The sequence below is a fragment of the Plasmodium cynomolgi genome, chromosome 12 (genome assembly GCF_000321355.1).
Source record: "Plasmodium cynomolgi strain B DNA, chromosome 12, whole genome shotgun sequence".
NCBI classification, from domain to species: domain Eukaryota; phylum Apicomplexa; class Aconoidasida; order Haemosporida; family Plasmodiidae; genus Plasmodium; species Plasmodium cynomolgi.
In genome coordinates, this window is record NC_020405.1 from 238,382 (window position 1) to 249,107 (window position 10,726).

At 42.5% G+C, this 10,726-nt stretch overlaps 3 protein-coding genes across 3 annotated transcripts in view; 1 reads left to right on the top strand and 2 right to left on the bottom strand.

Annotated features, from left to right (window-relative positions):
- Positions 1–2,908: 2,908 nt before the first annotated feature.
- Positions 2,909–6,487, top strand: PCYB_121540 (translation elongation factor; the record flags this gene model as incomplete). Its single annotated transcript, XM_004223485.1, has 3 exons — positions 2,909–5,301; positions 5,658–6,189; positions 6,425–6,487. 3 exons carry the CDS (start codon positions 2,909–2,911, stop codon positions 6,485–6,487), a joined length of 2,988 nt encoding a protein of 995 aa, XP_004223533.1.
- Positions 6,488–7,465: 978 nt separating this feature from the next.
- PCYB_121550 (step II splicing factor) lies at positions 7,466–8,322 on the bottom strand (the record flags this gene model as incomplete). Its single annotated transcript, XM_004223486.1, has 2 exons — positions 7,466–8,058; positions 8,259–8,322. The coding sequence occupies 2 exons, from the start codon at positions 8,320–8,322 to the stop codon at positions 7,466–7,468; spliced, it is 657 nt and encodes a 218-aa protein (XP_004223534.1).
- A 2,087-nt stretch (positions 8,323–10,409) lies between these two features.
- The window catches only part of PCYB_121560 (GTPase), a gene marked incomplete at its 3' end in the record, with an annotated part of 2,326 nt that continues 2,009 nt past the window's right edge, over positions 10,410–10,726 (bottom strand). Inside the window, exon 8 of the mRNA XM_004223487.1 lies at positions 10,410–10,436. Coding sequence (XP_004223535.1) covers positions 10,410–10,436 — 27 coding nt within the window. The remainder of the gene's footprint in view (positions 10,437–10,726) is intronic.

Sequence of the window (10,726 nt, forward strand, 5' to 3'; positions counted from 1 at the left end):
CCCCATGTTGCTACACAAAACAGGTGCGATTTTTTTTTTTTTTTTTTTTTACCCACCAGGGGAGATATAACCAAAAAGAAGGTTTATCTTCAATTGTGTGAAACGCAAAGGGGAAAACACAAAATTTGTTTATTTATTTGTTCATTCATTTATTTTAATTAAAATGTGAAAAAAGTGTTTGTCACTTGTTTGTCGTCTTTTTTTTTTTTTTTTTTTTTACAAAACACCAAGGCGCAATTATGCAACATTTTGTGAACAACCCCTAGGGGCATACGCATATGACTCTTACGATGGCAAGGACAGCATATGTTGACCTGTGTGTGTGCTCCTTGTGGTCAGGGGAAAATGACTTACGAGAAGAAGGCGTATGGTGCATTTCGGCCTTTTCATAAATGGCGAAAAGGGAATTAAAAAAAAAATAAAATAAAATAATAAATAAAGTGCGCACAATTAAATTCAGTAGGGTAAGATCAACCGTTTTACCGCGCCCATGTTGATCTCTTCCCGTTTCGCATCTTCTTACGTGCAATGCGTGACGTATGCAACTTTATGGTGAAGATTCCCGCAGCAACCCCCCGGTGTGTGTTCCACGTGATAAGAGTGCACGAGACCGTTGCCCGAGTGACAGGCCTCCATTACATACATTTCCCAGTGACACGTCCCAAAAGGAGTACCGTAACTTTAGCTAAATTGGCAACTAATCTTTGGTCAGCTTTTTAATTAAAGAATTGCCGCGTCGTCTGTTTTGCCCCCTTCATTGTAGGAAGAAGCGCATATTCCGCCATTGTTCAGCGACTCCTTCCATGAGGTATGCGTGGGGATTACTGCCTACTGGGAGTGTGAACACATGCACAGTGTGACATCACCTCTATGCGAAGAGGGGCTGGTCACAAAGTGCAATCCGGGTGGGCATTGCAATTTGTGCTTCCATCCCTCGGGCAGGCGGTCCCCCATACACGTAACCTCTCTTACATGCTCACACGCTAAGGTGCATATTTCGCCATTCTTAGCAATGTGCTGAACGCGCACAACGAAATGGCACAAACATGCCGCTTGTTTTTTTTCCCCCTCCCCAACTTATTTTTTCTCCCCTATCAATTTCAATACATATTTTATGAGCGCGTTTATAGAGTCAACTGCCCTGTTTGGTTTCCTCCATCCACCTTTCAACACGTGAACTCTTCTTAGCTTTTTTTTTTTAAGTCATGACATTAGTCTATGTAACGATCGTATTCGCTCATTAGCAATTTGTCACTCGCAGTTTGTTACTTCCAATTCGTTACGCCTCTTTTTTTTTTAGTGTTCATGCAACTTTAGCCAAACGCAAAAGCTTCTGCCTTTGGTTTGTCAGGCGGTACGTTTTTTTCTTTACAATATTGGTTTATGCGCTTCCCCCTTTTGGCTGCCTCTTTTGTACGGCCCCCATTTTTGCTGCCTCTTTCGTGCGACCCCCATTTTTGCTGCCTCTTTCTGTGCTGCCTCTTTTTCACAACCCGCGCTTTTGCGCATTTTTGCTTCCTCCACCCGACTGTTGGGCATTGCCGTAACGCTTTGTATGCCCGATTTGTGTGCCCCATCTGTGTGCCCCATCTGTGTGCCCGCTTTGTATGCCCCATTTGTGTGCCCCATCTGTGTGCCCCATTTGTGCCCCTCTTATCGGCCCTTTTGCCTCCCCGATCGTCCCACTCCGCGGAGCGCGCCACGCCTGAGTGCTCGCCAGCATGGATTTAGTCAAATACCTTAACAAAAATGAGAGGGTTCGCAACATATGCATATTGGCCCATGTAGATCATGGGAAGACCACCCTGGTCGACAACCTGATAAGCTCCAACAAAATTATAAGTGACAAGAACATCGGGAAGGTGAAGTACCTGGATAGTCGCGAAGACGAGCAGAAGCGGCAGATCACGATGAAGAGCTCCAGCATCCTTTTGAAGCACACTTACAACAAGGCCTACTTGGATGAGTTGTTCCGCGACCGGGCGGGCGACCCGAAGTCGGCAGCGGATAAAGATAAGCACGCCGTTAGCGCGGAGAGGCACACCCCCGACAAGCAGATTTCCACCGCGGATGGAGAACAGTTCAAACCCACTGCCGGCCCAAATGGCAACCCGAGTAACACTCGCAGCTTCATCAAGAGGAGGGAGGAAACGGAGAAGAAGGCTGACGCAGAGGCGGATGCAGAGATGGACGCAGAGATGGACGACGAAACGGCGGAAGACAGAAACACACACCTTATTAACATTATTGACACCCCCGGACACGTAGACTTCTCATCCGAAGTGTCGACTTGCATTCGAATCTGTGACGGAGCACTCATACTAGTGGACTGCATAGAAGGAATGTGTAGCCAAACCAAAATTGTCTTAAGACAAACGTGGAAAGAAATGATAAAAAGTATCCTTGTCATTAACAAAATCGATAAGCTAATAACGAATCAAAACATGGACAGCATCAGTGCATACGAACATATAAACAACATCATCGAGCAGGTCAATGCGTATATTTATCAATTATATGTAGAAGAAAATATGAACAACGATAATGTTGAAACGTCTGAATTGGAAAAATATACCTACTCCCCATTAAAAGGGAATGTCCTCCTGTGTAGCAGCACACACTGCTGGTGCATAGATATGAATATCTTCTCCACTCTCTTCTGCAAAAAAATGAACATAAATATGAACAATTCAGATAAAATAAAAAAATACATGTGGAATCAATATTATTTTAATACCAAGGAAAAAAAAATTTTAAAAATGACAAATGATACAAGTACATACACAGGTAATAATAGTAGCGGAAAAAAAAAAAAAAAATTTAAATTCTCATTAGTGGTATTAGATTTTTTATGGAAAATTTACGACATTACAACAATTAACAGAGATGACGAACAGATAAAAAAATTATGTATGGAGTTAAACATAACAAACTATTTTTTAAAAAAAATCAACAGAATAACGTCGAAAATAATACATTCATTTTGATTTACATCATGTCACATTTTTTGAATTTATCAAGATCAATTTTTAATTCCTGTATTGAAATTTTTCCTTCTCCCAAAAATATTGACCCAAATAGACTCTTCAAAATTTATCCCTCATTATATAATGAAGATATTTATCGCAACATAATTCTTTGTTCTTCCTCCACTGACTTTACCATCATTTACATTTCCAAATATATTTGTGCCAATGTGCAAAACAATACGCTTATAGGCTTTCGAGGTTTTTATGACAAAAATACCTTTTTGTCCATATGCCGTATTTATGCTGGAATTTTGTACGAAAATATGTTCCTTTACATTTGCGGCAGGGGCATCAAAACTGTGGTCAAGAAAATTTACATCTGCATGGGTGGGGACCTCCTACCGATTGCCCAGGCCTACGCGGGTAACATAGTGGCCGTCTACTTGTCCATAGTCCACGTGGACGCCTCCCACATGGGGGAGAGCGGCGGTAGAAGCGGCAGCGGTGGTATAGGCGGCAGCAGTGGTAGAAGCGGCAGCGGTGGTAGAAGCGATAGAGACGGCAGCAGTGGTATAAGCGGCAGCGGCGGTAGTGGAGACCAGCCCAGGGAAGACGCCAAAAGAGAGGACGATGCGACTTCCCCCGGGGGACAAGACCACCCCCCCTTTGAAACGGATAATATTATGAACGAGTCGAGAGACTTTCTCCAAGAGAACCAAACCGAGGAGAAGACCCAACCGGGAAGCCCAAGCAATAGGATGCCCCTAAACATAGACTACCACAGTGGGGGAAAAAACGACTTGCAGTATCTCTCAAACACTCTGATGAATTTGATAAAAAACAAACGAAGTAAAAAAGAGCATAATATATTTATAATGAACAGTGATGGAGTTTTTCTAAACAAAAATATCACCTTGTCGAGTCACCAAAATGCAGACTCATTTATCCTTCCCTTCACGGATACATGCTCAACCATATTGCATACCATAATCGAACCGAAGAACATCCAAGACATGAATAAATTTTTGTACGGATTAATTCTACTCTACACATGTGACACATCCATCGATATCGACTTTAACGAAAGGGGAGAGTATATTTTGAAATTCTGTGGAGAAATACATATGCAGAAGTGCCTCTCCGATTTTGTAAACATATATAGCAACATCGAAATTAAAACATCCGACACGAATATCTCCATTAGGGAAGGAATACAAGAAAATATCGTAAAGGTAAAAAGGAAGAAAAATAAAATACAAGAAAGTATGAAAGATTTGCACACACATTATATCAAAATTAACATGGATAATCAAGTCAAATACGGGGAGTGTGCTGCAAGTGTGGAGGGTCTAAAAGAGGCCAACAGTAAAGCTATGGCGGATAGTGACAATGGCAGCGTAAAGGGGGTAGAAAAAAGTGCTTCTCATAATACTGCCGATGATGATGACTGTGAAAGAAGTAACTGTAACGATCCTCGTGGCTCCAAAATCGAACGAGGAGATAACCATTCGACGAACATATTCAGACACATCCAGCTCGAAAAAGAAAATCATTTCCTAAACATCCTTTTCAATTACAGTCATAACACAATTTGTCAAAAATTAAACAACAACTCTTTTTATGTTTTTTTAAGTGCTCTAAATATGCCCCCAAATTTGCTCAACTTTTTTGACAAACATTATTCAAATATACAAGCTGTGTTAGAAAATAGGTCTATATCTCCTTGCTTTTTAAATTATGATAAGACCGATTCGTCCAGCACAAATGAACACGTCATGTACAAGCAGTGTTTGATCAACTTGGAGAGGTGCGTCAACGATTTGTGTTTCTGCGATCGAGTTGACTGCGACGAGGCAGTGGGGGGCGACGGAGCCGATGCGGGGAAAAGCGGCATCAGCGGTGTTAGCGGCGTTAGCGGTGTTAGCGGTGTTAGCGGCGTTAGCGGTATTAGCGGCATAAACTGCAGCAGCGCTGTTGGCAGCGTCGACAGTGTGAGCGAAGGACCCGCGCCTGGCCCCCCCTGCAGCGGAGAGAAAGCCAGCCAGCTGCGCAAGAACAAGAACTACCAACTGGAGCTATGGGACGTGTGCGTGCAAAACGGAAGCGTCACCCTGCTGTACATCAAGAAATATTTTAGCAAAAAGAAAAATGACGAGTACTTGCTGGACAACATCATAACGAATGAAAAGTACAAAGAAATAATTAACCAGCGGTCCTTCGTCGATACCTACCTCTCAGACACCAACAGCGACATAAACATCTACTTGAACAATTTATGCCTCGGCTTTAAAATGGCTTCAAAATATGGCCCCATCGCCCAGGAGCCTATCAGGTAAAAAAAAAAAAGAGAAACTGTACATGGTAAAGCAGAGCAGGTGTGCATAACTTTGCAAACGAGGGGGCATGTTAAACCACGCGTACCACGTTGTGGACTATTTTGTATCCTCTTAACATAACGAGATTGTCACTTGGGGTGTCTCTAATACATTGATACTGTTTATGTGTTCATATGGACATCACGCGGGAACCGCGTAGCAGTGGACGGTTATGGCACTACCCCCCACACATACACACCATATGGCCCCCCGCCCAGCCGCTTCACACCATTTGCGTACTTTGCTTTGCCCCCTCCCTACCGCTTCACACCATTTGCGTACTTTGCTTTGCCCCCACCCTACCCCCTCTCAGAGGAGCCCTGTTCATCATCGAGGGACTAATAATTGACGAGGTAGAAAATGGAGACCTATTCGAAGAAGTAAACACAAAGGAAGAAAATAGTGAATATAAAATTAACGCAGGGAATATCATTGCACTAATGAAGGAAGCTTGTTTAAATGCTGTCCTACAAAATAAATTGCGCATATTCGAACCCATGTTGAGATTAAATTTAACATGTGAGAGTAACGTCCTGGGGAAGGTGTACAACGTGTTGCTCAAAAGAAGGTGCTCAATTCTATCGGAAGAAATCAAAGATGGCTACTTTCTCTACTGCATAGATGCATACCTTCCTCTGTTTAATTCGTTTAAGTTGGCAGAAGAGCTAAGGTCTAAGTGCTCAGGAAATGTTATTTATGACATCCAGTTCAGCCATTGGAACAAACTCAACGAGGATATTTTCCTGTCAAATGATAGCTCCACTGTCGTCTACGACGAGGACTTCGACGTTAAGTTAATGGATAATACTGCTACAGAGATTGTTAACTTCATTCGGAGGGCGAAGGTGAGTAACCGCTTGGGCGCTTTGTAGAGGAGTGTACTTTCTTCCTCGAAAAAAAAAAAAAGAAGCACGGTGACACGGGGGGAGGCTGCCCAGGCCACCGCCCCTACCGCTGCTTCTGCCACTGCTTCTGTCACTGCGTTCGTCACTGTTTCTGTCACTTCGTCCGTCACTGCTCCTATCACCGCGCCCGAATGCTCACACCCCCTTCGACGTGCAAACTTCCACACCTCCGCAGGGCCTAGAAACGAACGAGAAGATAATACAAAAACCAGAGAAGCAGTGCACCCTCAAAAAGTAACACCCGCGGAAGCCATTTGGAACACCTTACGATGCTTCACTCGAGCACTCTGCCTCAACTACGTACATCGTCTTTGCCATTTTTACGTGATCGATCTATTCAAATGGGAAAGTTATTTACCCCATCACAAACTGCTAATTTGTGCCTTTGCATCAGCCGTACTGGGAAGTGTTGTGTGCCTACCGAGATCTATGCCTGGTGACGCATTAGCACGTAGCTATCAGTAGGTATATGCATCCATACATACACACGTTCTTCATTTTGCTTTTTCATCCTCTTCCCCTTTTTTTTTTTTGGTAAACCTTTTAAGATTCCCAAAACCGTTTGATTAACCCCATCTCTTTCATCTCTTATTATCTACGCTGCGATTTATTTGCGCTTGCGTGTTAGTTTTACCATGCACCACACGGGAATGGTAAAATTTTTCGACAGAAACTGTAAAGCGCGCTTTAACGCCTTCGTCCAGTTAGCGTCACGTCAGGGCACTGACATGATGTCGACATGCATGCCCCTCGGAGACATGTTACCATTTCTCGTTTCATCTGTGCCTCCTTATCACACTTTTAAAATTAACACGAACTGGTCGATATGCCCCGTCTGCGATTTCGATTGAAGTTCATTTCGCGCAGCTGGCTGTTTCTTCACGCGGAGGGTGTACAAAAAATTTGCAAAATGTAGCGAAAAAAAATAAGTTTTACACACACACAAAATGCTCGGCATATTATGGGCTACCACCTCGTTACACGTGTGGCCACCTTATAAAAAAAAAAAAAAATTAAAAAGGGGGTACAGCGGGTATAAAAACGTTGTGTAGACGCGATAAAGGGGTCACAAACTGGTCACAAGCTGGTCACAAGCTGGTCACAAGTTTATCACAAGCTGATCGCAAGCGCGTCACAGGCGCACCTCCGAATCGCTGGCGCATTCCAACTGAGAGACCCATCCGACCTACGCGCCGTGACCAACTCGAGGAAGGCGTCACAAAAATTTGTTCAAAACTGCCGTTATGCTGTTATCAACGCGGTTGTTCTTTTTCTTGTTTTTATTTTTCTTCTTATTTTTGGCCTTGTTTAGGTCCTTTCTAACGGCCCTACCACATGCATCATTTGGTGTAGCATCATCAGGTACATGCTTCGTGCACGCTGCATTCTTGTCGATAGTTTTGCAGCACCTATAGCCCCACTTTTTTTTCTCTGTATCGTAATAGGAGCCATAAACAGCTTTGTGATTTTTTACAAAAACATCTTCACTATATTTTGATTTGACAAGTAATTTGTTACAGGTTGTCTCCTTTTCATCATTACCATTTTGGACATTTAACCCGGGATGAACACTGACTCCGTTGGCCTTTCTTTTTGAGCTTCCTCTTTTACCTTCTCTGTTAATATTGTACAGATAATTATGTGGGTCATTATTACATCCTTCTTCCTGCTCATTCTTCTTAAGCTGCTGTTTTAAAACGTACAACTTGTATTGTTCTTCCTTTTTCTTCAGATATTTTTCTTCTTCTTCTTTTCGCTTTCTTTCCTTTTCTTCAGCTAGCCATACTCTTTCGAGATTTTTTATGTTACCTGTACGATGGGGGAATGGATCATTAGTGGGGAGGCGAATTCCTTAAAGAGGGGGACACACTGCAAAAAAAAGGAGTCTTCCTCCTTCTGTGGGGGAGCGCCAATTGGGACAGCCACAAAAATTATGCATAATATTTTACGCCAATGCAGTACGTGCAGGGGCGTGCTTCCGCAGGGCTTCCCCGCCTCGACAATTTTACCTGGGTGGAAATGCTTGTGGTTTATGAAGGAAGCACTCTTATTGCCAATTTTGTTTATCCACATTTTTTTTTAGCAGAACTGGAAGGGGTAACTGGCCGAAGGGGTAACTGACCGAAGGGGTAACTGGCCGATGGGGCATCATGACATATGTTATATCTATGCAGTACCGTCTGCACGATTGCCCACCTTTGGTGTCTCTCTTCCTTTCGCGCTTCCCCTTTTTTTGCTTCTTCTTCCCCCCACGTCGCTTTCCTTCTCCGCTTCCCCTACAAACGGGCGGACTTACTCCGCATTTCGCTTTTTCGAACTTCCGCCCTCACCTTTTTTCGGCAAACTTGACGCGGAAATTTTTGTCGCAGAGGGGTTTAAAATGATGAAATGGAAAAATTGGCCGTTCAGAAGGAAGCGGCAAGAAGGGGGAGGTAACGAAAAATTGCGAACAAGTAAAAAAAATAAAATAATAATAAAATGATAATATGCATATGAATATACATATTATGCGTACACCCGTGCGATGCTCAACCGGCGCGCAATCACGTTGTGAAGAGGAAATTTTTTTTTAATTTTGCGATCGCGCACGGAGGGAAGCAACAGCTGGAAGAACAGTTAACTCGGGGACCATGGCGCGTATCCCCATTCTGCATAATTTCGCGTGCGAGTTGTTACTATCTTTACGTGATTAAATTTTCCTGTGTTCCAGGTGAAAAATAAACAACAACACAGTTTTGGAATAGCCCTTGGATATGCGCTCCTTAACTGTCTCCCAAGGCGTTGATGATCGATCATCCGGCGAACGCATCAATTATTTACATGTCTGTACATGCTCGTATAGTGACCTCCATTTGGAAAAAAAAACACAGGGAGCAAGTACAATTCTGCAAAAATGAAAATTAATCGAATGTAATGATGTAATTTCTTGAACTGCAGCAAGTTATGTCCAACGAAATTCTCATTTGTGAAGGGTTAACATGGCTCATTGTGCATCGAAAAATGTAAAAAAAAAAAAAAAAAAAAGGAAAAGGAAAGACAGAAAGAAAGAAATAAAGAAATAAAGAAAGAAAAGAAAACAAAACAAAAGATAAAAAAAAAAAAAACAAAAAAGCGGTTTGTTAAAAAGGCAAAAGGGGACATATATATATACATATTTGTTTATATGGCCCATATAGGAAAGCTCCTTCTGCCGAAAATAATGGCACTCAGCATTCATTTTGTTGGAAAGACACCTCTGCAAATTCTCCAGAGGGCACAATAGTGTAAGCAAATCGCTATCTCCATGAACTTGGCTTCGTTCATATGCCCACACACACTTGAGATTAAAGCAACATGCGCTTATAAAATACCCACTCTTCCATTCTCACCATCTGATTCGCGCCTTTTTTTTTTCTTTTGGGAGGGGGTGGAACCATTAAATGCTCGTTTCGGTGATCCAGTTAGCAAAAAAGTTCACCTCGAGACCACCTCAACCGCTGTGGCAGAAGAGGCAACAAAATATGATACCTTGTCATAAAAAAACGGTTAAACGATCGTACCGCCTACTTCGCTTCACTTCAGTAAAACGGACGCATGTCGTTCTCTAAGGTGAAACGTAGGATGTTTGTGTTTATCAACTGACACGTGCGAAATATACACACGGGGAATCACGTCATAGACGCATTCTCCAAATGAAGAAGCTAACTAGGGTGAACAGGTGAATTCCACAGGAACCGCCCCAGATAATTACAACCGAAGTGGTATCATTTGAGCCTTCCCAATTGAGGATACAATTTTGGCAGCATGAAATATGCCCAAATGTGGAAATAAAAATGAGAGACCCTTAATGTGGTAAGCAGGGGGTGGTGGTGGACGTGAGTGAACAAAACCTACCAGTACATTCTCGGGAATGAATTTAAATGCACAATTAGCACCTCAAAGTGATCACTATTCAAGCTGGACACACGTACAAGCACAGTCGTGCATAGGAATGCAAAACAGAGGGAGAAATGCTCTCTCGTGTAATTTCAAAGTATGTGACTTTTGACTAACCAACTAATAGGTGTGCCTTTAAAAGCCATAGCGTATCATAGTACGTAGGCACCCTCTTCACACATGCGAAGTATTTTAAACGAAAGGTTGCGAATGTCATTGGGCTTCCCTCTACGCATTTGTCCTTGTTAACTTTCTGTCGTTTCGGAACCGGACTAAAGGAAAAAAAAATAAAAAAAAAAAAAAAAAAGACAAAATGTCAGGTTCATACGTAGGCATTTCTACAGGTGCACCTTAAAACAGGCACAGCAATGCAACATGAACACATCCCAAGTGGACAAAAAATGGTCAAACATGTTCACATCATATAGGCATAAAAATGGCGTTATGTAGCACCATTAAGCGCAATAAAAAAAGCCAGCTTGAAGTATCATTGTTTTTATGTGCTGTTTATGCGCTACAGCTATCATGCCCACTTTTTTTTTTTTTTTTTTCCCATCCTCCT